Source organism: Molothrus aeneus, chromosome 16, assembly GCF_037042795.1.
Source record: "Molothrus aeneus isolate 106 chromosome 16, BPBGC_Maene_1.0, whole genome shotgun sequence".
NCBI lineage: Eukaryota > Metazoa > Chordata > Aves > Passeriformes > Icteridae > Molothrus > Molothrus aeneus.
The window spans coordinates 5316832-5343785 of NC_089661.1; the positions used below are offsets into that span (position 1 = coordinate 5316832).

The 26954-nt window shown below is 46.6% G+C and overlaps 1 protein-coding gene across 2 annotated transcripts in view; it reads right to left on the reverse strand.

Annotated features, from left to right (window-relative positions):
• CARHSP1 (calcium regulated heat stable protein 1) overlaps positions 1 to 21464 on the reverse strand; it is a 37749-nt gene extending 16285 nt beyond the window's left edge. Inside the window, exons 1-2 of one of the 2 annotated variants that reach the window (XM_066560647.1) lie at positions 21271 to 21464; positions 2221 to 2416 (exon numbers count right to left, since the gene is read on the reverse strand). In XM_066560647.1, coding sequence (XP_066416744.1) covers positions 2221 to 2396 — 176 coding nt within the window. In that variant the 5' untranslated portion in view covers positions 2397 to 2416; positions 21271 to 21464. Of the gene's footprint in view, positions 1 to 2220; positions 2417 to 19642; positions 19984 to 21270 lie in introns of those variants that run through there. The other variant, XM_066560648.1, reaches the window with a different exon arrangement.
• Between the last annotated feature and the right edge of the window lie 5490 nt (positions 21465 to 26954).

The window sequence follows — 26954 nt, forward strand, 5'->3', positions numbered from 1 at the left end:
TAAAGTTCAATTGCATCTTTCAAAGAGATAAGTGGGGGATGAGGCCCCCCCACTCCCAGTGAACCAAAATTAAATAATACCACTGAATAATAAGCCACTGCCTGTCACATTCATCTCTTTATACAACTGCTCACCTAGAGCTCTTGTTTAAAGAGGACACACACAAAAAAAAAATTGAGAGCTATTTTGGTTTTCAGGGCAAACAAATACAGCAAGATTCCTACACTAATTAATGATTAAAGAACTGTGGAAGCCAAATAACAAATTCTTTCTTTTTGTAAGAACCAAACTAAGATTAACAGCTGAGAAGATTTACAAAGAGTTCATTATTAACACAGCACTGAAGCAAGCTAGCTTGGACTTGCTTTTCAAGGGCAACCCCAATTATTAAGTCAATTATGTTCCTTTTAGCAATCTACTTCCATCAGGAAGTTCAGGGCATTTGAAAGCTTTTGGAACTGACAATATATAAAGTTTTCTTCTGCTTCTCTTCTTTTTTTGCCTCATTTTGAATTCAGAAGTAATAATATGAAGCATCAGTGAGAGTTATCATTTAAATCCTCATGGATAACCCTGGAAGAAAAGAGCTGGATAACACTGCAAGAAGCAAAAGGGAAAAGCACACCAACCAGAGTGAGTGGCCCAAAACAGGCTGGCTGTGGGGCTGAGATCTTACTGCCACAGCTTCCATTCAGCACTGCCAGACCTTCCTCACACAGAAATAAAAGGCTGTGGCAGAAGCTTCACATAGTACCCAGATTCAAAGGCTCTGAGATGAACAAAGGAGCCCACATTGCCTTCTTCAGGTCCGCTCCTCATTGGGAGGCCTCTGACAGGCTCTGGGAATTCTTTGCAATGGCCAAACCTGGCCACACCAGCCTCAGCTGCTGCACTGGGGAGGAGTTCCCTCTGGACAGGGCTCACAGGAGCCTGCACAGCACCACAGGGCCCCTGGAAAGCTCTGGTGAAACATCACTACCTCAAAGAACTACAAAAATAAACAATTATTACCTTGTTTCATGGAAAACCTCATACAAAAAACCTTAGAGAAAGAGATCAGGCATAACTGATCTCCTTGATAACCAGCATATTCTTTAACAGGTCTATTTGAACAATCTTAAGATGAAGGTATAAAAGCTGCATAAGAAAAGGAAACAAGGAAATAATAAATAATTCCACTGAATAATAAGCCACTTTCCTCTGAAAAGTGATGGAGCATCCCTAAAATGTAACTTTGATGATGTTAGCACAGGTGTCAGGAGTAAAAAACCCAAAACTTCCAGTGAGGTTTGGTCCAGTGCTTCAGGGGCAGTGAGAAGGGAGACCATGCCAAAAAAAAAAATCAGGATCTGAGAAGGAAGCACCAACACAAACTGGTGCTGGAAGCCAGAACCCAATGTCTGAAGTGAAGCAAAGCTTCAGACAACAAACTCTGTTTTGAGAAATCTCGGTGTATTTTTCCCTCCCTGTAAAACTTTTGTCTTAAAAAGCCAAGTGACTTTGAACATCCTTTTCTAAAATAGAGCATTGAAAAACTAAAAATCACTTGGGCTGAAAGTCCAAAGGCATCAGAACTTCTTGGAGAAGAGTATCACAAAGCATCTTCAGACACCAGCCCCCCTCCAGCCCCGTGCAGGGACTGCTGGCCGTGTCCTGTTACTGCTGAGTAAGAAATTACACAGATTGTTAGAAGGTTGGTTTGCAGAACAGTAGCTTTAATATGAAAACTCTCTCCTTTTATAGATAGGTTTGACATATTCTAATTGATTGGTTAATTCATAAAAACATTTTTCTTCTCTTCTTTTATAGATAGTTAAAAGAATATTGCAATTCTCTTCTTTTATAGATAGATATGAAAATTCTCTTATTTTATAGATAGGTTTGACATTGGTTGGTTCTTTTATAGATAGTTAGAATATTGGAATTCTCTTATAGATAGATATGAAAATTCTCTTCTTTTATAGATAGGTTTGACATTGGTTGGTTAATTAATTAATACTTGATTGGTTAATTAATAAAAACATTTTCCTTACAAACAGTTTTTGAGAAGAACAGAAAAACAGAGCAGGAAATCACTACTTGTAGGTCGTTTACACTAATAAGTTATCATTGTTTCTCTACAGCTCTCTACAAGTCCCACAAATCCACGGTGAGAAAAGGCGTTTTCCCGCTCTCTGGGCAGGCTGCCGCGCTCGCGGGCCCGGGCGGGGCCGTACTCACGCCGAGAAGGTCCTGGTGCGGCGGGTGGGCAGCGGGCTGGGGATGAGGTAGCCCCGCAGCGGGGACGGGGAGCGCTCCCGCGGCCGGCGGCTCTCGGGCAGGTGCAGCGAGCTGGGCGGCGCGGCAGAGCCGGGGCACGGCGGCGAGGGGGAGGAGGAGCTGGGCTCAGCAGACATTCCTGAGGCCGGAGCAGAGCCTGGAGAGAGGAAGGGATCTGATTTAGCCCCGAACGGGAATTGTCGTAAACGCCACGGATATTTGTGATGCTGATTTTGTAAGAACGTGACTCACTTCCTGCAGACGTACACACGGACACAGCTCCCACCGCCAGCTCTGCTCCGTATCAGTGAGTTGATGTTTTGTAAAGTTTATTTCTTTTGAAATGTCACAGTTTTGTCAGCTGTAGTAGGAAGCTCCTCTGCAAACAGATTACTCCACAACCAACGTGTTTGCTCACTGCTGCCTTACTCACAGGCCCATGAGGCACAGCTGAAGCCAGCTCCTGGTCTTGGTGTGCCCCACACACCTCCCACAATGATGATGGGCTTTGACCACAGGCAGCAGAGAGGAGCTGCACACATCTGCACACAAACACACATCACAAGAAAGAAGCCCTTGAAGAAGAAATGCTGAGATAAAGCTGCACCTCCAGTGCTGCAGGTTGGTTTTGCTGTGTGATCACTATGATAACTTCATTGCTGCTGCTCACTTATTAACACGGCTCTGTCAGCTCATAACACCTCCAGCGTGACTGTGAGAAGAGAATCAGAGGAGAGCTGCTTAATTCCCCTCAGCCTGAGCCAGCCAGCCAGCTGATTTACTCTGCCTGGGAAGGAGCACAGGCAAAGCTGGGAGGCAGTGCCAGCCCTGAGGAGCTGACCCCTCCTGCCTGGCAGATCTGGCAGACCCAGCAATCCCCTTTGGGGGTCTGAGCCTGCCACAGCTCCCAGCAGCTAGGATGCCAACAGTCCACACCTTCATCCAGACCCCCAGCAGGCTCAGGTGCGCTCTTGCTCATGTCCTACAACCCAGGAGGGAGAAAATGTCCTTCTCAGCACATGAACAGAATACATCTGATCACACAACAGGCAGAACTCCCAGAATCCATGCAAGGAGCAGGATCAGAAACAGCAGCACTTCTACACACATATAAATGCATGGCTCACAGCAGCAGTAGCAGAAATAAGAGGAAATAACCAACACTGTTCTGATATTACTATACATGTCCCCATCCACACTGAAAGGGGAAGATGATTTGCAAAAATAACCAATAACCCACTACAGTCTTACTGAAGAAGACTAAAAATATCTGGTTATCTGGATGAGTTAGCAAAAAATGTGGCGATCTGAGTCAAGAAAATATCACAAAGACAAGAAAAGCTGCCTTTAAGACCAGTAGTTTAATTGAACTGAAATCTCTCATATCCATTATGCACCCTCCTCTTGACACCCACACTCCCCAGCCCATGAATTATGGAGTGGATCCTTGACATGACATTTGAGAGATGCAGCCTTCTTGTCAATGACAAATCCATATTATTTCTTCCTGAAAATAAAGACTAAAATTAAAAAGGCTTCTTAAGAATGAAGTCACCAGGGAACAAAGGCTTTTGTCTTTAATTGCTCAGGGTGCTCAGAAGATAGAAGTGAATAGTCAGTCATACTCCCTCCTCTACAAGCTTGAGCTTTCCTAACTGTTCTCAAGAACAACTCAGCTGAGAACAAAACCCCAGCTTTGGGGATGGAATTTCACATATGGATGGTATCTGTCACCTATGAGCTAATGCCCTGCCCAGTGTCACAGCACAGTGCTCAGCTCAGACCAAGATGATAACACCAAAGGGTCAGGATTTTCCAAACTTCCTCCTCCTCAAAATAGACCTGCTGTGCTGGCTGGTACAGAGGAAGTCTCAATTTTCTAAAGCCCTCTCCTTTTGACACCTCGCTTTCAAGGAATGTGTTTGACACAGTAGGACCATAGCCCTAGTAAGACACAGGAAAAATAAGAGCAAACAATAAAAACCTTATTCTGATAACTCAGCACACATGGGCTGGCACAAGTGAAAACACAGCTTTTAGAATCACATGCTTTCTCTCCTCATCTAAATATAAACCAGCTTGTCAGGTGACAAGCAAAATGCGGAGTATTCACCCATCTACTGCAATACAGCCACAGAATGCTGCCTGTCCCCTTCCTCAAACAGGGCTAGAGAGGCAGAATTTTCCCTCCTTTCTTCAAAACACAGACAAACCACAAAAATATTTACAAATAAAGAAGACTAAATGGAGTTAGAAGCATGCTACCATATGTTATTGTTCCCATTTGTATTATTTTGGTGCCCTTTGCTCCGCACAGGTAAAATAAACCAGCGATGTGGAACATTCAGTGCAGTGTCACTGCACAAATGTCCTTTTTGTTCTCTGCCCACGGCAAAGGTGGGCGAATAGCCTCAACTCTCATCACTGCTATTACAGGAGCCCTGCATTGTGCTCAGAGCTGGGTGAGACCTGACCCAAAACCACACAGCTGAAGGCAGAGAGCAGCAGCCACACCTGGCTTCACCTCCACCACAACCAGTGGGGACATGGGGGGATGCAGAGCCCATGCTGCAGCTCAGTCTCTACAGGCAGGCAGGATGGTGCATCTCTGCACAGGAGAGTGCACTGCCTCATCCCTCTGCCTCTGGGCTTCTCTGCCAGCTCTACAAACCAGGCACAATGAGAAGGATGGGAGCCTGACCGACCAAGCTGAACCGTGTGTGTACAGCAGGATGGCAGCAGCTCCCACCTCCTACGGCAGAGGATCAGCTCATCTGGACCTTCACAAAGACAAAGGTGCAGCTGGGCTGTTTCAGTTCATGCTGGTGTGGCCACTTGTTGACGTTGTTCATGCAGGGATTAGCTCATTTCCCTTGGCAGCCCTCCTGCAAGAGCAGACACTCTCCCCACTCGCAGGCGCAGCTGGAGGCCGGGCAGTGTTGACACAGGAAGCCTACAGCAAAAACTCAAAACAAAACAAAACCCACACCCCAGCCCTCCCAGCCGCCTCCTCACAAATGCTTTGCCTTCCTAAGGCAGTTACCAGCAGTCTGCAGAGATGTTTTCAGATGTTATCCTGGGTTCTGAACTGACTCCCTGTAAAATCAAGGATCACCCCTGGTACTTGGATGGCAGCCCTTCCTCAGCACCCACAAATTCCTTCCTCATTTTTTGACCCTGTGACTAGCTGAACAAACCCACTTTCCTACGTCTCTCAGAAGTCAGAAGCCCCTTACATCTCCCAACCCAGGGAGGTCCATCAGGTTTTCCCCTAATTTTCCCCTACAACCAGGGAAACCCCCTGCATTTCCTCCAGCCCAGCCAGCACTCTCCCCTTGGCCATGGCAAGGACATCATCCCACAAAGCCCAAGAGCACCAGCAGTGCAGGCACCCTGAGCTACCAGGAGCACCCATCCCCCTGTGCCAGCCCTGCAGAAAGGCCAGCAGTGAGATCCCAGCCAGGCCAGCAGCAGGGACAGCACGGCCAGCAGCTCTCTGCTGCTTGAGCCAGCAAAACACGTGCCTGCGGGGATTTACAGAGTGAGTGCAACATGACGTAGGGTGGGGATGTTTTCAGGCTCTTTAGGAAACTCCAGCCACGTGCCACATTACCCTGAAATCGCCCCATATTTCAACATGCATCATTTCTCTTTCTCCAATGTGATTTTTTTAAATATTTATGGTTAGGAACGCAGCAAACTGGAATATAAATAAAATGAATTACAGTAGCGTCATGGTAAAAGTAGACTAATTTAACATTTCAAAGCAAAAATATTTTTTAGCATACCTTTTTTAGAAAAATTGGCCAATGTGTGCAGAAAGAGACCCCAAAATGTCATCTACAACAAGTGACCTACAAAGCACCTGTAACAAGTGAGCTACAAAGAGCACAATACAAGCAGGAGAAATTTCTGAAATTCTCCATGAAAAATAACTTTAAAGAGCGATTGAAGTGATAAGGTTGGGGGTATATAGATATCACCATAATTTCTCTATACATCTATACATCCTATTTCTCTTAAAGTCTGCCCCATACCTCTAGGAATACCCTAAAAATAGCAGGTTTGGGGAAGTTATCCATTCTGACCAGCACAACATTACCACAGAAATCTTGTCTCACTTTTAGTTCATGTAAATGCCTGGAAATAGTCCAAATGGATATGGCAGGGTGGCAGGCTTCATGAAATCTCTCCATCTATGAATGGCTTCTTTTTCACATCAGAGACTGCAACACCTCCAGTGAACATCCCCAGGGAATGTTGCTCTGCATCCTCCAGTGCTCCAGCATGCAGAAAATGCTCTTCTGGCCTCCTTAGTCTGGAAACAGCCCTGCCTGGAGGAGCTGCTTTCAGAGGGTACCACAATGGCCCATGAACAGGACAGCACTGGCTATGCTTGCCTGGAAAATGAGGGTTTTTCTCAAAGACAGAACAAAACTCCCCAAGAGCAGCTGCTTTCAGCTGCAGGTTCTGCAAGATCTCTTTCATTTCAATCTCTAAAAGGAATTTGAAAAGTATGTCTAAAATACATCTGAAAATCTGATTGTTTTCTGGGCTTTTCCTGGATTTAGAAACAACACCAGAAACTCTGCTTACTTTTTTTTTTAATTTTCACTTTCAAACATCCTGGTTTCCACACTTATTCTGTGCAGCTGCATTTCTTTCCTTCTCCAAGGAAGCTGTGCAGATAAACCCCTGAGCTCCACCTTCTCTTCTGCTGACACCCAAAAAACCTCATCTCAGCAAGAAAATCCACAGCCCCTGGCTCCCATCTCTGAGAGAGTGAAGGCACCAGGGCTCCCCGCTCTGTGCCCTGATAAAGGTGAGGGACTGAGGGTGTCCCCAGTCCTACAGCAGCTCCCAGCTCCCTCTCTGAGGTGCCTGAGCACCAGACAGAGCACAGCTCCTCCCTGGAGCTCCTTCCTGAGCCCTTTGTGGCACTGGGACCCCGTGCACACAAGGATCCCAGCACTGTGAGCATCCCAGCACTGCCCCTGCACCTCAGGGTGAGGCACTTACAAAACACAAACAGTTACGAAACAGCTTCTGAGAGCTTCCCCTTCCAGCTTGGTCTGCATGACTAACTTTCCACAGTTCATACTGGTATTTCAATTAGCACTGAAACTCAGAGGAGTTGCAACATGCATGTGACATGTCACAGAGGGTTATGATATAAGCATGATGCTCTTGGAGGCTGCAGAGTGCCCACACACTGGAGTGATTTGTCACTTAATGGAGACCAGGACATGTCCAGTAAAAGCCTAATTATAAGGTAAGCAAAATGCAACAAGGAAAATTCCTATGGCTTGTTTGGGTGTACAAATTAATTTGGGTTAAAAGAGGGTTTAGTTTACAAACAGTAGCAGCTATTTCCAAGCAATCTCAGCATTGAACATTTTGTCCCCAGATGCTGGGGGTGCCCTTCTGCTCCTGCAGTGAGCAGTGTCTGTGTCTGAAGGAGACCCTGCTCAGGCAGCACAAACCCACCCTGCAGAGCAGTGCTCACAGAGAGGGATGGGGAGGAACTCAGTCATCAGCAGCCTATACAGCACACTGACAGAGATGAGGACTGCCTGCAGTCCCATGTTTTCCACTGTTCATGAAAGCTCAAAGAAAAAAAGTTTAGGTGAAGGAACTGAGTGGTTAGTCAGATTAAGTACATGTTTCAACTGGTTTAGGATTATACTGAAGGATATATGGTGATACCCTGTGGCTCATTTTATCAAAAATATAGAGGAATCAGGATTCTCTCTCACTGGAAATCCAGCATTTGCCATGATTGATGATGCACAAATTTGTTGCTCCAAGCTGAGCAGAGCCAGCCAGGGTCCTCCACTGGTCAGTGAGCACAGGAGGCTGTAATAGATGCACTGTCAGCTGCTAGGGGACAGAGAGTGCCCAATCACATGGGAAGGACCAACTTCCATCCTGCCCCTTGTAAAAATGTACTTCAGTGGGAGCAGAGCACACCACCAGCCAGTGGCAAGGCAAGTTCCTCAGGACAATGCTGGGAATGGCACGGAGCTGTCTCAAGACCAGCACACCTTCCCTCACACTCTCTCACAGGAGAAGCCCAGGCCCTCAGTTTGCTTATAAAATCTCATTTTTCCAGCTCCTTTTGTTTAAAGAACAGATTGCAGGAGATGGAAAACTCTCCCTAGCTCGTGGTGAGCCTGGACAAGCAGTGACAGGTTCCAGACAAGCATCCTCCTCTGAGAGCTCTTCCAGGCAAGGTTGAAGATGGTGGTTGAAGATGATGATGGTGGTAATTAGGTGCAAGTGTTGCCCAGTGACTTAATTTGCTGTGCACCTATAGTATTGGTTAATGTAATCAAGTATTTAAATAACAGCAGAAAAAGGTGGGGATTCTCACCTGGGCAGGACACCACAGCCTGTCACCAACCAGGCAGGTGGCGGTGCCCTGTGGGATGGGCTGGCACACCCATCCCTGTGCCCACAGCACGCCCAGGGGCACTGAGCCAGCACCAGCCTGGGCTGAGATGCCCAGCATCCTGCCTTGCTTTTGGTCTGCCAACTGCCTGCTGGGTGAGCTGCCAGGCTCCAGCCCTGGCTGTTCCTGTGCCAGCAGGGCCACCCTGTCACAGCAGTGCCCAGCTGCTCCCAAAGCCACTGCCAGGTGCCCCCACAGTGCCAGAACCCAGAGCAGAAGCACAGACACCAGCTCCCAAAGCCCAGCTCCAAGCCAGGTGCTCCTTCCCTGAAGCCAAGCACACAAGAGGTCACCCCCAGGAGCAAGTGTTGGTGTCCCCAGTCTCCTCAGAGGTGTGATTAGGGTACAGGGCAGTGTGAAGGGAGATCCCAAAGGAGCCTTGCAGTAAAGCTGGGGACCATCAGGATGACTTTACTTGATCCAACACTGGTAGCCAGGTGAGGCTGCCCAGGTCAGAGTTAAATACAAGGTGAGAGCAGCATGTATTATTATTATGTATATATTGCTTACCATCAACACCTTTCCTGCATCCTCATTTAAAGAAATGGCCAACTAAAAGTTGCATAGTGGTATTTAATAACCTCCTAGGAGATTTTTCAGGCCCTTCCTGAGCTCATATAATCTTTTAACCTCTGCAGTATCCTGTGGCAAGGAATCCCACAGCTTAAGTATCTATGAAGAAAGGGCCTCCACTCCTTTCTTTCAGTGGACTGTGAGGAGAGGCCCTTTTTACAGGGAAATTAAGAAAGGACAGTGAGACCGAAAGGCAACAATAAATTAGAAAAGGAATAATGAAACAAATGGGAAAAAAAACCATTAGCTTAGAGGAGCACACAAGAAAGGGTGTACAGACTTATTTATAAATCAAACCTTAAATTTTCTAGCAGAAGAGACATAAAGAGGGTAGAGAGCAAGAATAGTTACAAGCTGTTTCTGGTGATCTTGCCCCCTGCCCTTTAAATTTCCAAGCACAAATTAAAAACCATGTGCCTTTTTAAAACAAAACACTCCCCACTTTGTCACTTGAATGGCTGCCATGACTCTTTCTTAGACAATAAACCCCACTAGTATCAAATATTTCTGAAGATTTAGCTTTGTCAACAAGATGGCTGTTTTGGGCCAGAAAGCAGATATTATCTACTCAATGTTTTATTGTCCCCAGCACAGAACCATTGTGCTGGTCTCTCCAAGTTCCTGCTGCCTTCATGTCTCCTCCATTAGCCAGGGCTGGGAACTCTGCTCTGGGATAGCAGAGGCAACACTTCATATATCTCATCCTAAACTTGTTAACATGCTCAGTCACAGTGAGCTGATGTGTTTCCCAGACAAAACACAATATATGGCTGAAAATGGAACTTTCTGTCCCTTCCAGTGCTTGTTCTCCAGCTTTGGAACCCAGCTCCTCCTTTAGTCTTTTTGCAAGTCTGAAGATTTCCCTCTGCCATTGCTTCCATGCTGGAGCATCCTCCTTGAATTTATTCCAGGATTTATTTCATATTGGCAGAAAATATTTGTACCAGAACATGAAAATCTCTCATGTGTCTTGTGTCTAAGCATCTTAAAGCTCATCTACAAGGCAAATGGGTTATGCAGTGTCATACAAAGAAGTTATACATATGTAAATCCCTAGGCACTTTTGAAAAGTTCTCCCCTTTTCAGCCTCCTCTGACATCACAAAACTTCAGGCACAATTCTGGTTAAGTTTGTTCATGTGCAACTTTGAGCCTTTTAAGGCTACTGAAATCCCCTGAAATATTTATGTGGCTCAAGTGTTACTCAGAACAATTAGCTCACTGTGTTTCCTCCCTAATCAACATTTTCAATAGGGGAAAACAGTTCACATTACAGAGATCTATAACCATGGAAATTTATGAGGCATACGTGTATTGGCAAGGAAAAAAAATCCTCTGAGAGTATTTCATCTGCCAGCATTGCAGCAAGATGCAGTTGGCAGGGTACAGAGTCAGAAACCACTCAAAACCAGCTTCATCCTCACACCAGCTCTGTGAGGCACCCAGAGACCCCAGATGCCCTTCTGGACAGGCCAGGCTCTACTTTCTGGTTATCCCAATGCACAGAACACATCCCAGCCTCACTGCCTGACACTTTCTATGCATATTTTTAAGCATCTCAGGTTAATAACTTGGGTCTCTTTCAAAAAGATCACTCAGAAATCAATTAAACAAAAGGTTTGTGATGGAGACAGAATTATGAACCTACATCAATATCAAGTAATGGCCAAAAGATATAAAATTGACTGAAATACTTTAAGAAACAGAAAATGCTCTGCATCTGATGGCATGATAGACCTAAATTTTAATGGAGAAACAGATAGATAGATAGATAGATAGATAGATAGATAGATAGATAGATAGATAGATAGATAGATATTTCAATATCACAGGCCCACTCAACAACTGCATTTCTGTTTTTTCTCCCCTCCATTACATCCCTCAACACAATTTCCAGTATATCTCACCATGCTGTACACAAGTTTGTGCTTGTGACCCTCTCAGTGTCCTCATGCTCCAGCAGGAGGCAAGTGCTCCATCAACACTGTAAAACTAATGGTTACCTCTGAACTCTCAGCTGAAACTGCCTTAATATGTTTAACTGAAGTCTACAGGATAAGAATTACATAAATACATATGATGCACAGGTCTGGTTTTCTTACATAACCTAACAACTGGTGGAACAAATACGTAAGCTAACACAGACAACCAAACTCCTTGGCTGAACAGAAAATGTTGCATTTTGCCTCACAGAGCTGCTCAGTCCTGGCAGCACACCTATCCCCACTGCCAGCTGCTGCCTTACAGAGCTCTGTGTGATCTGCTGCACTGACAGCAGCCCCTACACGTGCAGTCAGACCCGTGATGCATCCAGAGCACACCCCACAGCTCTCAGCCTCCCGAGCTGCTCCAGGGACACCAGCTACCCCAATAAACACCCCAAATCCTCTGGCTGCTACACACCCTCCATCACATCCTCTCGTATGGCAGCTTGGAAAACACCACTGATGATGCACTTTAGAGTTCTAGGGAAAAAATTCTTTTTAAGTCTCAAAAATGCTTACAGTACCCCTAGTCCAGCCAGCCTACTGCAGGCACCACATGGGGAAATGGGCCTGTGGGGAGTGTGACTGCCCTCCCTGATTATCCTGTGTGCACAAACCAGTCTTTCTGGCTCAGCAATCCAGCCTGTGCTCTCAGCAATGGCAGAAGGAGTCACACTGTGCTGCAGTGGCTGCAAAACCGCAGAGCCAGCACGGGCACGTGTGCGGGGCTGCATTTCGTGCCTACTCACCCAAACAAAACTATTCACTGCTCTGTGAGTTCCAGAGCCACGGCCCCAGTGCTGTGCTGGGCAGGACAGAGCTGTCCAGAACCACAGCACTGGTTTTGTGTTGTTTGTGGCTGCTGTGTTAGTGCTCAAAAGCCAACACAGACCATAGCAAGGGCAGGGGTGTCACTGTCAGATCTTCTGAACAATCCCTTTGCCACGATTTCTTCTCCTGGGAAGATGAGAAGCCTCAGAGAAAAAACAATATTATCTCATTTGTCTCTCCCTGTTTTGCTGCTTTGGAATGTGGCTGGAGATTGTTTACCAAGAGGTGCATGTTTGATTGGTTTCATGTGAATTGTTTTTAATTAATGACCAATCACCATCAGCTCTGTCAGACTCTGAGGAGTCAGTCACAAGGTTTTTATTATCATTCTTGGTAAGCCTTCTGTCTGTATCCTTTCTCTATTCTTTAGTACATTTTTAGTATAGCATTCTTTAATATAATATCATAAAATAATAAATTAGCCTTCTAAGAACACGGAGTCAGATTCATCAATTCCTCCTTTGTCCTGGGGACCCAGCAAATACCAAAAAGGGGCAACTCAAGCTTTTCAGGCAAGGTAAAAATCAAGTGTTGTAGCTGAAAAAAAGCAGGCAAATCTTGAGGCATGTACATTCTTCAGGTATAAAACTAAACCTCCATATAGAAACACATGTTTAATAGGAAATTGTACTAAAGTGTTATGTTAGAGCAATCACTACCCCAAAAAACTGCATCTACTTCAATCACAGGGACAATGGGACACACAAGAAGAGCAAACACTGCACACAGGAGCAGCAGGGAATGCCTTTCTGAAGGATTGTTTTGATTCAGTTTACCTGTTTAGCCACATGCTAATAGCTACATGACCTTATGAAACTGGGCCAGAGCCACTACCAAGAGTGATGTGAGATCAGTAGAGAAACAAAGACAGGGATATATTTAAACAGTGCCTTTGTTATTTTTATCTAGAGCATGCTTTGTGTGAAACCCAGTGTTACACAGCTAAGGATCCTCAGGGTCTGCCTGCCTCAGGAACAAGCCCCAGGTCCAGAACAAGCCATATCAGGGTACTGCATGCACACCCCCTGGGTTCACCCTGGTCCTGCTGGCCAGGAGAGCCCACATTGCACAGCTCCACATCACAGGGTACCAGAGAGGGCTCCTCCTCAGGACTCAAGCCAGGGAACAGGCAATGCAGCCACACTGCAATGTTCAAGAACAAATTTGATTAAAATCCCAGACCCCAGCTGTACCAGTCTAGTGAGTGTCCAGCAAAACCACTTTTGTCCCCATGGGGCTGTGGTAAGTGCTGAGACAGCTCTGCACTACCTTTGTTTCTAATTTTATTCCTCTGGGATGTTTTTCAGGTGAGGTTTGTCTACCTGAAGAGCCTGAGGGATGGAAGGAAAGGTGAGCATGTGAAAAATGGGTAGTGCAGGCAGCAGCATGGTGACATCATGACGCTGAGATGCTGCTGGCAGTGCCTGGGCAGCAGCTCTGCCAGATTCAGCCTGGACTGGGTTCCAGCAGTGTTCCTGTCCTGAAATCCCTGCTGCCATGGGTAAAAGACACTGCAGTGGATCACACATCCCCAGGGACAGAGACCATGTTTGTCTAAGGCTGGTACAGGGAGAAAAGAAAAAAATTAATGTAAAAAAATAATTATCAGAAACCAGTGGAACCGCACAAATATTTAAGTATATTAAGATACTCCTTCAACTCCTGGTGTCCTAAACATTGGTGAGAATAATTTCTAGGACTGACACAGTTCCCAGGGTAGGGAAAAATCATCCTTCTGCATAGAAAAAAAGAGAACATGTTTATTCAGAAACTGAGACCTGTGTAAGATTCAAACACACTTTCTGGAACACCATATAGCAGAAAATTGATAGTCACTCTATTTACTGTCTCCCCTACCTGTAAAATGAAGAGCCCACTACTTTAATAGTTTGAAACAACTTTAAGAACTCCTCCTACCAGTCTCCATCACAAAGAGGCTCCATAAAAAGGCTATCACCATGTTTCATAATTCTCATTGCTAGATTTTCTTCAAATATTGGAGAAAATAAAGTCACAGTCTTCACAATTGAGTAAATTTTGCCTTTGCTGGCTGAGATCAGCAGCGCTCCTGTTCTGCACCTGCCACTGCACAGAAAGGCACTGCCTTGATGAGCTGGGTGAGAAGATCCAAATCATGTATTTAATGTGTATTTACACTCCAGCAAGAGGCATAAATTTTGTAAACAGGAAATTCTTTAACGTTGCTTTCTGGCAGTTTCATTTACCCTTTTAAGAAATTGACAAGTTGAAATCACGACCAAGACTTTCTTTTATCAAATGACTGATGTAACTGAAAACAAGCAAATGCCTTTGACCAGCCTTCTGAAATCATATCATGAAGGGGAAGGCAGCAGACAAGAAGCACTGAGAAGGCAGGAGCACATAAAACAATATAGTCCATTTTGCCAGAGGGCCTCCATCAGCGTGACTGGCTGTGCAACGTAAACAAACCAAACATTAAACCAGGACTGACATAAAAAGAAAATTCCTCCCGCACTGGACAGGCAAGATTAAATGTTTATCTCCTGGACACAGTCTAGTCTTTGTCTGGTCATTTTCTTAAATAGCAAATGGCAAAGAATTTGAAAACCTGGGAAAAGCAGCATTCCTGGAAAACGGAGTTGTGCCTGGAGGAACACCCCATGGCAGAGAAGTCACCAGGCCTCCCACCCTGCCCAAAACCAGCTCTGGGAAGACATGGTGAACATCAGATGCTGAATGGGCTGCAAACCTCCTGCAAACAGCCAACTGATAAACAGTCCTTTGGAAGCAGAGGTTCCCACTCCATTTCTCGGCAATTTTATGTTTTGGTTTTGCTGTTAGTCACCAAGGTCTGCAATTGCAGCAGGCAGCTGCAGCCTGTCCTCCCCCATGGGACGAGTACACCATGGTTGATGTGACAAGTGGCTGAGCAGGACAGACCCTTTGCTAGAGGCTCTGCCAGCGTGCTGTGGGAGCTCTTCCCATGCTGGCCATGCTCCTCTGGAACCTCCTGGCTGCAGCCCCATCAGTGCCCCATCCAGCCTGGCTTCAGCTCCCAGGCAGACCCCAGCACTTTGGCACACAAGCTCCCACCTGGATAACACCAGCACACACTTTGCTTCCCTCCTTGGGACCAGCCTTAACTCTTAGTGCTCTGTCACTTCCCCAGTCATGTGCTGCTCATGAGACATGGCACAGGACCAGCAAGGTTTAATATTCCAGAGAAAATACCAGGTCAAGGTTCTCTGTTTTCCTTGGTCCCACACAAAGCGCTCTGTGATCAGATCAGGCATGGAGCCATCTGGGTAAGGAACACGTGGTGCACACAGGCCTGCTTGCTTTTTCCAGAGAGAGGTAATAGAGCCCTCCCTTGTAGTTCACAACCCCCTCAGGATTTAACTGCAGGTTGTTTTGTTCCCTGTGTGCCTTCACCCCTCGGCTGTCTGATCACTGGGAGGCTGCAGCTCAAGCCCAGGTTTACCTTCCCAGATCCCAGTGCTGGGCAAGAAGTGTGGTCACAGGCCACCAATTATTACCCAAACAGCTGGGCAAGCACCCAAAGGTCAAATTCACAACTGCTGTCCTTGAAACAGCCCTATTTAAACATATGTTGAGACCTTGACCCTATCACCAGCTCCTCCCTGCAGAAATACACAATTCAAGGTAAGCAGAGCCTAACACTCACACCATGGATCAAAAATTTAATGTTCATTTTCTTTAGACTTCTATTCAGTTTCCAAATTGCATTAATAATGCAAGAGCCTCAATGTGAGTGGCACTACAACCAAGATAATCGTTATTTTTTAAAGATTGGATAGGTTACTTTGTTATATATATATTTATCTATCTATATTTTAAATCGACCCAAAGAAAAAAAGCTGCTGTGCAAACCAATGGCAAATAAAGAACCAGCAAAGCCCTGGAGTCCATCAGTAGGATTGTAGCACGGGAGGAACCACAGGGATGCAGCTGATTTCAGTGAGGCAGGAGGGGTTTGCAGGCTGCTGAAGCCGGTCCATTAGAGCAGGCTCAGCTCCCGGGCAGCACCCACGCCCCAGCTACCCCGGGGCACTACAGCCAAGCCTGGGCAGATGCGATCTGACTCACATGGGACTGCACAGCTTCCCTCAGGGAGGGGGCAAACACCACTTTAGTGTGCTCCACATGCCCCAAAAATGACAGGAACAAAAGCTGGGTGTCTTCCTGCACGATGCAGAGACAAAGAAAGCGTCAGTTTGGTTCCTCTCCCGGCTGCCACCGAGGCAGGGACGATGCTCTGAGGTGTCGCCTCCTGTCAGAGGGGATCCCATCTCTGCATCTTCTGTACCTTAGCCTTTTTCTCAGCCACTAGCTGAGGGAGGCAAACCAAGATCACGGCAGAAAGTGATCGTGCTCTGCTTGTTTACAAAAGCCAGGAGGCCTCTGTTTATTGTCGGGAAGGGGCGGCGAGCACAGCGCTCGCCCTGCTCGCCTCTGCAGGCCATCGTGGGCTCCAGCATGGCAGCCACAGCAAAGCAGCACACAGACAGACCTGGGAGCTGCCTGGCCTGCTGAGGGTGGCTCAGACAAACCTGAGAGTGCTGCCTGTCCTGCTGAGGGTGGCTCAGACAAACCTGAGAGTGCTGCCTGGCCTGCTGAGGGTGGCTTGGACAGACCCTGGGAGCTGCTGAGGGTGGCTCAGACAGGCCCTAGGAGCTGCTGAGGGTGGCTCAGACAGACCCTAGGAGCCCCCTGGCCCACTCAGGGTAGCTCAGACAGACCCTGGCCAGCTGAGGGTGGCTCAGACAGATGCTAGGAGCTGCTGAGGGTGTCTCAGACAGGCCCTGGCCAGCTGAGGGTGGCTAAGACAGGCCCTGGGAGCCCCCTGGCCCACTCAGGGTGGCTCAGACAGACCCTGGAAGCTGCTGAGGGTGGCTCAGACAGACCCTGGAGCCCCCTGCCCAGCTGAGGCCTCTCCAGGCAGGCGCAGGAGCCCCCGCAGCCCCGGGAGCACAAAGCCGGGAGCCACAATCACTGCGGGAGGGAGGAAATAAAGATCACTGATCCCTCATGGGAGTTGCCTCAGGAACCAGGAAAAGACACAGCGAGAGGAGGAAGCAGAACAATTGCCTCTGCCCTGCTCAGTCAGTCAGATGAATGCTTTCTGTTTCTCATTTTATCTGGACAGTGCTGGGGACTGATGCATCATGCAAACCCAAATCATCTCTCTGCATCTCTCCTTTCTTTACAGTGCTTCAGTTGGGGTTTTTGTTTGGTTTTCCATATCAACCTGTTGCAAAAAACAGGATTAGAGTTTTTAAAACTGTTGTGCAGAAAGAAAAACAAACATTTCATCCCCTTTTTTTCTTTCCTCTTCAAAGACTGCCACCCCTGTGCTGTGCACAATGCTGTTCCCAGCCTACTGGCCCCAGGAGATGGCAGCTGCCACGCCAGAGAAGGGATGTGATCCCCACTCATCCTTCCCCTTGATGTTAATGGGCTTCACACTTTGCAAGCTGAATTCTTCTCCTTAGTCTCTGCCAGAAACCTTCCGGCAGATGAGGGGCAGATTAATCAACAACTCTCACGACCAACATTCAGAATATTTATCAATCTAGACTTGAACAGTTACAATGCCAATAAATTTTGCTAATGCTGATCCCCATCAGTCTTTTCCCAAGTTTCAAGCAGTTACTATCAATCCCTGCCAACTCTACTCCATGCCCAGTGATTCAAAAACTGCTCCTTACAGAAACTTGAGACAAAAATAGACCAAAAGATGCAATAAACAACTTCAGCTTTCACCCTGAAGACACCCCGGCCACAATAAATGAGACCCCAACCCCTTCTACACCCCACAGCCCACTCAGGGTGAAATGGAAGCAGGGGAAGGATTTATTTACTTCTGTCACTGTCAGGCTTGACACCAAGAACAGCCTTGGCACAGCCTGCTGGTCCTATCACCTGGAAAGAGCCCCACACACCACATTTCCTCCCAGGAACAACATTTGGTGTGGTGCACGAACAGGGCCTAGCAGTTTTCTGTATCTACTGAAGCAGATACCTTCATGTTCACGGTGGGTTTCATTCTACAGCTGGATATAACCCCTGGATTCACCCTAAGGACAGCACTACCCAGAAAGCCACAGTGGTAAGAGGAGACAGAAGGCAGCATCACCTGGCCTTATCTGGCTAATTTCAAATTACTTGCAGATAAGCATTTCTGTGCTTACATGCACGTGAGTAAAGGAGAGGATGGTGCTGGTCAAAATATTTACAACCCTGGGCACAGCAGAGGCAGAAGCTCGGGACAGTGCAGGGTAGCTGCAGCCAGCAGCAGGTGCCCAGGACAGGGGGGACAGGGCAGCATCACAACCACACCCTGGGTCAGGTCACACATGGGTGTCACAGCCCACACGGGGCCGTGGGACCAGCTCCTGCCGCAGCTCTGCCCCTGCTAAGGGCCACCAGGAAAAACACATGCTTTCTCTCCCTTACACCCCCACACAGAAAGTGAAAATAAACCCATTGTCAGAGAACAGGCTCATCTTTCCTACAGTTTCTTTGGCACATGCAACTTTTTTTTCCTGTAAACACCCAAAGCCTTCATATGAGTTGGGGCTTTTTTTAACTTTACTGCTGTATGTTAGTTAAACCTCTTTAGATTTAATGAGATACTAAAATGTATTTGTGAAAGCCAGAGCCCTCTGCAGCTACATTAACAGGCCTTGCTATCGTCCATTATTAATAATCAACAGAAGGAAAGAAATTATGTTTGCCAAACATAAGATAATAGTCAGAAAGTAAAGGTTAAGAACAGCAGTCAAAAAAACCCTTTCAACCTTGTAAAAATTACGACGAGGAGAGTCACAACAAAGCAGCCTGAAAGTTTTCTGAGACTCTCTAAGAAATCAAATCTAACACCACAAAAGGTTTTGCAAATATTTCTCAGAAGTAGCTCGACAGGGCCAGCAAAAACAGCATCAGAAAAGAGCTCCAATTCCCCTCCTTGAAAGCCAAATTCAGAGGCATAGATCCAAAAATCAGCCTCGGAGGCTTCTCTGCAAGAGCAAGAAGTGACACGCACACACATCCAACATGCCAAGGGAGCAAGATAAAAGGGTTGCTTCCCGATTTTTTTTGCTTTCCCCGTTCTCCCGAGCAGAAGTGCTGACTCTCAGAGCGGGCAGTTCACGCTACAGCAACAGAGCCTTTAGCGAGGCTCCGAGTTCTGCAGTGCCCCTCTGAGCAGCCAGCGCTGAGTGCTTTCTCTCCCCAGGGCTCCAAAGCGCTGCTTTAGCGCTCTTTGTCTCGCTCGTCACCTCTAGAACGAGCCACCCTCCGAGGAACAATGTCACACCCGCCGGTCCAAAGCGCAACAAGAAGGCGAAAGTGTTAAAAAAACGCAACAAACAAACAAACCAAAACAAAGGAAACTGGCCCTGATCTCTGAGGCGAAATCAATCCACCGCCCTGGAGGAGGAGCAGGCGGCACCGGCACCTCCCGGGGGCTCCCCGAGCCCGCTCCCCCCGGCCCGGCCACCCAACCCCCCGAGGGATGCTCCGGGAGAGACCCCGCTCACCTGGGCCGGGCCGGGCTGGGCTGGGCTGGGCTAGGCTGGGCCGGGCTGGGCTGGGCAGGACGGGCTGGCGGCGGCCCTGCTGCCCCGGCTGTGTCGGGCTGGCCCGGTCGCTGTGCCGGGAGGGCCGGGCCGGGCAGGGCCAGCCCCGCTCCGCCCCGCTCCGCCCCGCTCCGCCCGGGGACACCTGGCCCGGCCAACAGCGCCGCAACTTGTCCGGGATGCTGCGGGCACAGAACGGCGGTAAAACACAACAGCCGAGTGGAATCGGTGTGAAGGGAAGGAAGGATGGCGCGGGCGGAGAGCGCCGTGGAACCAGCGGAGTTGCAGCTGGGTAATCCTGCCTGGTGAATCCTCCCGAGCGGCGCGGTGGGGACGAGGAACCCGGCTGTGCTGTGCGCTGCCGAGACAGCGCACGGTGCGTGCTCTGTGCTGTCATCATTTGGGTGTGCTTGGCATCTCCTGCATGAGCAGAGCTGTCACACAGGGCCTGCAGCGGGACAGCTGATGGCACAGCCCGGGGCAGCAGTGACAACCAGTTAATGGTCACGGACTTTACTGGGAGCACAAAAATCCCTGAGAGAGCTTGGGACAAAGTGTGCTGTCTTCGTCCAGCATCCAGTTTCAGCAATGCTTTCATTTGTGCATTATTTCCCTAGCTGATAATAACCCACAGTATTTTTAAAGATAGTTTTACAAAGAGAGCTTAGAAAGTGAATCCATTCTAGTTCTTTTCTACTTGTAGATACCAGACAAAGCATGCCCTCATATCATTACAAAGGTGAGACTCTGGAGACAGAAGTATACGCTCTTTTAGCTGGCTAAAATCACACAAGAAATGGCACAAAACAATTTGTGATAAAACTACTGCACACAAACCTTAGCAGGACATTTTTTTTTCATGAGGAAAAGCAAACAGAAGACCCATAACAGAGTGTGTTTGACCTGAGACAGGGCATCTAGAAAAGGCCTCATAATATGCAGCAACAAGCTTCCTATGTCAACCACATGGCTCTCTTCCACAGTACTTTACCTCTCCATCCCATTCTGTTCCACACAAGATCTCACCTCTTTCTAAGGTACAGTTACAGGACTGATGACTCCTTTTGCTTAAAATATTAATTAAATCTACAATTAAATATTTATTTCTGGCAATCTTTTCTCCTTTGTTTTGTGTGCCAAAACTGCTTTTTCCAAGGTGGAGGAGGATGAATGCACTGCATGAGCAAGCACCGTTCAGAGCAGTCCCCCAGCCACAATCTGGGACTACAGCTGTGCTTTCCTCGAAGGTTCAGCACTCCTGAGTCATCCCTCTTGCTTCCCTCTCTCTCTCTGCTTCCCAGGCAGACACTCACAGCCCATGGGAGTTCCATGGCAATGGATGCCCACAGCCTCAGGCTGGTTTCCAGCAACAGGGGGGGTTTGAGGGACCCTCCTATGGGTGTGAGTGCAGTGCACCCCCAGCCACCACAGCCAGGAAATGGGAATTTTCCTGCCTCTTTTTTTCAACAGCTGCTGGAGACAGGAGAGGTTCCAGCTTCCCCCAAACTCCAACTTGTCTCCCTGCCCTTCTCCTTTCTCTCAGCACAATTATTGACCATCAGTTAATCATTTCCAGCCCTCGTGCCTACCTTGCTCCTTCTGTCCCTGGTGTGGGGGGCCGGCAGCAGGGCAGCTCCTTCCCAGGATGCAGGCAGGGCTGGGAATGTTCCCGAGAGCCAGTGCTGCTGGGCTGGGCCAGCAAGGAGCACCTCACAGCTGGGAGGAGGGCAGGAGGAGGTCCAGAGCTGCAGGACTCACCTGCCTCTCTCTTTCCTGCTGGATGATCCCCTGCTTACTCAGACACTGCTCTGGGCTGTTGCAGGGACTGAGCATTTCCCTCAACAGTCCTGACAGGAGAAAAAAAAAAAAAAGAAACAGAAGGATTTCTTGATAGCATAGCATCATTATACCCCTTTTCATTCATTTAAAGTATTCAAAGTGCAATTACTGGCACAATTTGAGTCAAGGAAATGAGTGTGTAGGGGGAAGATGTATCAGGTAATGTGATTCATTAGTAATGGTGGGTGATACATGTCCCTGTGCTGCTGCAAGGATGAGGAGGCTTCTACAACTCTTAAATAATTCGATGGGTGCTGCTTGTCAACATAGGGCAAATATTGCCCACCTCTATTGAAAAGGCATGAATTGGCCTAGGATTGCTCCACACATCACAAAGACAATCCTGATTTCCAGTTAGGCTTCAGAACTATTTAATCTAAGAGCTATGGTTGGCACAAGCACAGAGAGTGTAGGCTGGACATGAATGAACTGTGCCTGGAAATTAGGAACAGGCTCTTAAAGATTAGAGCAATAAGATTGTAATAGAGAATAATAGGAGGAAAAGTACCCTTAACTCCTTGAATATGTGGCATATTAAGTATGCTTGAGTCCAGATTGCTCTATTGCACTTCATGCTCTCGTGTCCAGTCCCAGTGCTGGCTGGAACCCACATTGTGCCAGCCCCAAGAGTGGGATCTGCCTTTCACTTAAGGCTGTTTACTACATCATGGGATACACTCATTCTATTTTCCCAGATCCATTTTTTCCTACCAGGCATCTGACAAGTTATTGTGTGCTCTCACTATCTTAATCATCTGTAATTCTGAATCATGCTTCAGATGAGCTCTGTTCAGTTTGCAAAGCGTAGGAACTGAGGATGTCTTTGATGTTCTCAGATAAATCATAGCAGCAAGACCCAGGGAAAAAATGCTCACAAAGAAACAAATCATCCTCTGTGGTTAGGGTTAAAATTCAATTCACATAAACAAAAGGTACAAATAACCTTGCAAATAGTTTACAAAGATTTGAAATAATAAAAACAAAGACCCAAATTGCCATACAGTCATCAATAACACAGTGTACTGAGAGTAGCACTAACACAACCTTCTCAAAAAGAATTTAATAAACATCTTTCCACCTTTCCCTTAGGGGAGGATTTAGCCCCCACACTTAGTTATCAAATCCACAGCACTCCTAATAATAGGGTGAGAAATTGGTTCCTGAACCCCACAGCCAAGCCTGGGACACAATGTCATGGACAAGGAGCAGGTCAGCTCCAGGTTGTAATCAGCTCCCATTTTGTCATCCTGGAAGGTGTAGCAAAACCCTACCAAACAGGTATTGCTTAACTCCTAATCTGGCCAGCTGGCTATTTCATTTGGCTGGTGAAACAGTGACAGCTGGCACAAACTTGCCTTGAGCAGGGATATCTTCTTATGTTCCTTTTTCCTTTTCTTACAGCAAAACAGTTCCAGGTCCTTTATCAGGAAACAAGGGACTCCATAGCAGTGCAGAAGTCATCAGTGAGCAGGTTGGCAGGTGGCACAACCCACCCAGTCGCTGAACATTATTTTTTCTCTTTGCTATCTTTTTTTCAGGCTCCATTCCTTCTAAAGAAGAATTATGTTTATCATGAGCAGAGGAATCTTTTGATGCTTCACATCAGTCAGAAGCTACACAGCTACCAAAGATTTTAAGGTCAGTCAGGCTGTCTCTCTGTTGGTCCTGGTACAGTCACTTAACATTCAGCTCTCAAATCTGATTTTTCAGATCGTTTGTCTTCACAGTCAAAAGGATAAGTTTTTTACTTCAGGAAAAATAACACCTATGGATTGTGCTGAAATAGAAGCACAGAAAATCTGAGCTTTTCAGCAAGGTGAGCTCCAGGGAAATTGGGATGTTTTAAGAGGATGTTGGGATGTTTTGCCTTTTAGGTGGTTTTACTTCTCATGCAAAAGACTTCCTTAAAATAACCCAAACCCATTCTAGTAGAAAAACACAGCCTTCAAGAAGAACTGTTTCTGTCATTTGCTTTTTATTTTGTTAATATTGACTGCCTGACACAAATAAATACTGTCCCCTGCTCCCTGCTCTTCAGCTGCCATCTTCTACCCTCACTCTCAGTCACTGTCACCAGCTGCCTCACTGCCACCCTGCCTGCCCTGTGCAGACTGACATCCCTCAGCCTCTGCCCCTCCTGAAAGCTTCTCCTCTGCTTCCATCCCTGGCCAGCTCAGCACTGCACCCACCCTCAGACCTGTTTGCCAGGAACTCAGCACCAGGTGCCAAGCAGCTTCCTTTCCATTCTTCACTGAGACCCCAGGGTTTGCATGATGCAGGCTGAGGGTCAGGCAGGAGCTGATAGGCAAAGGCATCAACATTGAAGAGAGATGCAGCAGCACAGCTGCAGTTTCCTTTCCAGTACAGAGTGCCACCAAGGGGTTAATCCACAAGTGCAGTGCAAGGCAGAAAGCAACCACAAGCACTGAGGAGGGCTGAGCATTCTGAGTGTGCTCACTGTGCACAGCACTGAATCAGGCAGCTGCTTTTTGGAGTGCAAAATGTAAAAGCAGCTCCTCAACAAACACATTACTATGGCCTTCATACGAGTTTCCAAATTTGAACTGAAGCAAAGATCAAACTGACTCATATTTAACTAGTTCTGACAGTTGTCATGATCCAAAGATGGCAGCAAGTCAGACTGCTGAGCCACTCTGACAAAACTGCACATATATATCATGTTGTGTTATCTGCAGTCATTTAAATACATTTGTTTCACCACACAGTGGGTGATAATATTCATAATTCACAATGATGAAGGATGATGATAATGATCACATAATTTGTAAGGATGATGAAAAGAAAAGAAAAGAAAAGAAAAGAAAAGAAAAGAAAAGAAAAGAAAAGAAAAGAAAAGAAAAGAAAAGAAAAGAAAAAGTAGCTATGCTCTGTCCAAATGAATATACAGGAAAATCTTTGTGGTGAAAAAGAGCCTACAAAACAATCCTCTCCCACACTGTGGTTGGGTTGTTGTTGTGACCTGCCTTGAGAGATGGCAATTGCCTGTGGAGAGTTACCTGGGGGAATTTCCACATTTCTTCTTCCCTCACTACCTGTCCATCCTCAGATTATGCACTGTTCTCCTCTTTTCCCAGTCTGTCTAAATTCTGTTTAGATCCCAAATTGCACGCAGAGGTCACATCTGCACTTAAACTCTGTATCCTGCAAAGAGCTCTGTTCACTATCAATAGACATTCTGTCATAGCTGTGGTTAAACTGATACAAATATCTTTTCCTCCCTTTTGGTGAAAGATTGACTCTTATTAGCAATAAGAATTACCTGGACAAATAGATTCTTCCAAAACACTTGAAAATGCAATGTGCTACACAGCAAGAAAAAACTATCAATAACTGGAATTTTTTTTTTCCTGAGAAAAGGCTTAGATAAAAATTCCCATGGTGCTAGAACTATCAAGTGAATGAAAACAGAGATGGAAAATAATACGATGGGGAGAGAGCAGTACCAGGCTCCAATGTCCTGGCATCCAGAAGATTCTGTGCTCTCTTGTTTCCAGAAGTTTGGAGCAGGACCCACAGCCACAGTCCATGTAACAAGATGCTATTTCCTGTGTTAGTGATCAATGTGATATATGGGTTAGAATATTTGTGTTTGTTTAATTTTGGGCAATGATCCCATCAGCATTTTCACTCCCACACCAGGGAGGGAGAGAGGCATTCTCCCAGCTACATTTTTTAATGTATGGTTACTTGTTTCAATCTACAAGACACAATTAAAGGCACAGTCTCTGTCTTCTTTTTTCCCTTAAAAGACTCTGAATATTAAATCTCATGCACACATTACCCCCAGCCTTCTGAAAACTGACAACAGCAAGTTAGATCTGGCAAAACAAGGATGTTTTCACAGGCTGGCAAGCCTGCCCTCTTGAAAGCCTACCAGGTTTAAATATTTAATGATCAGTCTTAGCATTCATTGTCCTAATCAATTCTTTTTTTAGATACGAGTCTGTAGAGTCTCAGAAAGTGCAATCAGGCTGTGCTGGAGACCTGTAGAGGCTTCTCACACCAAGCAGCCAATGGCTACACTTGCCAGGAAAAGAGATGGGGAGGCAGAGCTCTCTGCCCTGTTCCATTAGAGGCACACTGAAGCCATAAAAGGGCAGATGGCCTTGAGATAAATTGGCTTTGACAAAGCTAATTTCAGAATATCCTTCATGCTGGTGGCATTTTTTACTTAGAATTAAATGAAATGGAAATTTTTACAATGTTGAAATAAGGCAAATTCTTTCTTGGAAGGCGGTGGACAGATGTAAGGCCCTCACATGCAGAGGAGCTGTGCAGAGGGTGCATGTGAGCACAGACAAGGGCTGGGTTCAGCCAGGCAGTGGGGCACACCATTTGTTCTAGAGCCCCATGGAGCACATGTCAGGCTGATGGAATATAGGAAATAAAACTGACAAATAGTCAGAAAACAGTGCCTGAAGTCATCTTTTGAAAAGAATTGAGGAACTTTCAGCCATAGGCTCCTCCTCCTCTGACTGGGGTTCCCAACCCTCCTTCCCTTCAGGAGCCAAAATATTTACCCCATTCCTTTCTGCAGAACAATAGCCAGAGGGGGATTGGTGCTTTTCCCCCCTTTTTAGAGTCCTGACCCATCCCAATGAATGTGGGAACCTCCAGCAAGGGCAGTTCCTGGGGAAGAGAAGATTGCTTGAGTCTCTCAGCTGGTCTCTGTTGGCCCAAATGTACAAATCATCTCAGGGGGAGCTTGGGTTCTGGACTCTTTTCATACAGAAGATTCCTCTCATCAGTAGGTGATCCTGTAATCCCTTCACCATTGGATTAATAAACCTTGGACTGTTCTTATCAAAAAGAACTGCACTGACTGAGAGCTTCAGGACTGAAGACCACACAGATCCCCAAGAGATTCACATTCCAGATGTAGACTCAGATCAATTCAGACAGAGGAACAGACTAAACCCCACTCCCTCCACAATTTCAGTGAAGTGCTGAGGTTAGTGACATCTTGCATTGCAGAGAATAGTTCCTAGGAAATTATTTTGCTCTAACTGAAGCAAATGAAGCAAACTGAATAGTGCTCCCTACCCTGGTGTTTCTCTTGCAGCCCCATGGACAGAAGCTGAGCTGTGAGAGCTCATTAGCACAGCCCTCCTTTGGGCACAGGGCTGCACCCTGCATTTGATGCTTAGGTTATGATGTGCCATGAATACTCATATCTAAATAACAGAAATCAAAATTGGTTTGAAAGAGATTTAGTGAGAATTCTGGTTGGCAGGAGAAGGGGAATGATGTATGCAAGGATTAAAACCTCTCCTTACAGAGGTGCAGGACTGATCTGGCTTGTTAAAGCCACCCAATAAACAGTGGGGCTGTTGTTTTTCTAACTGCAGCTTGTCCTTAAGAAAGAAGCTTGTTTATGCTTTCCACAACGTTCACAGGTTCTTTTTATGGCACT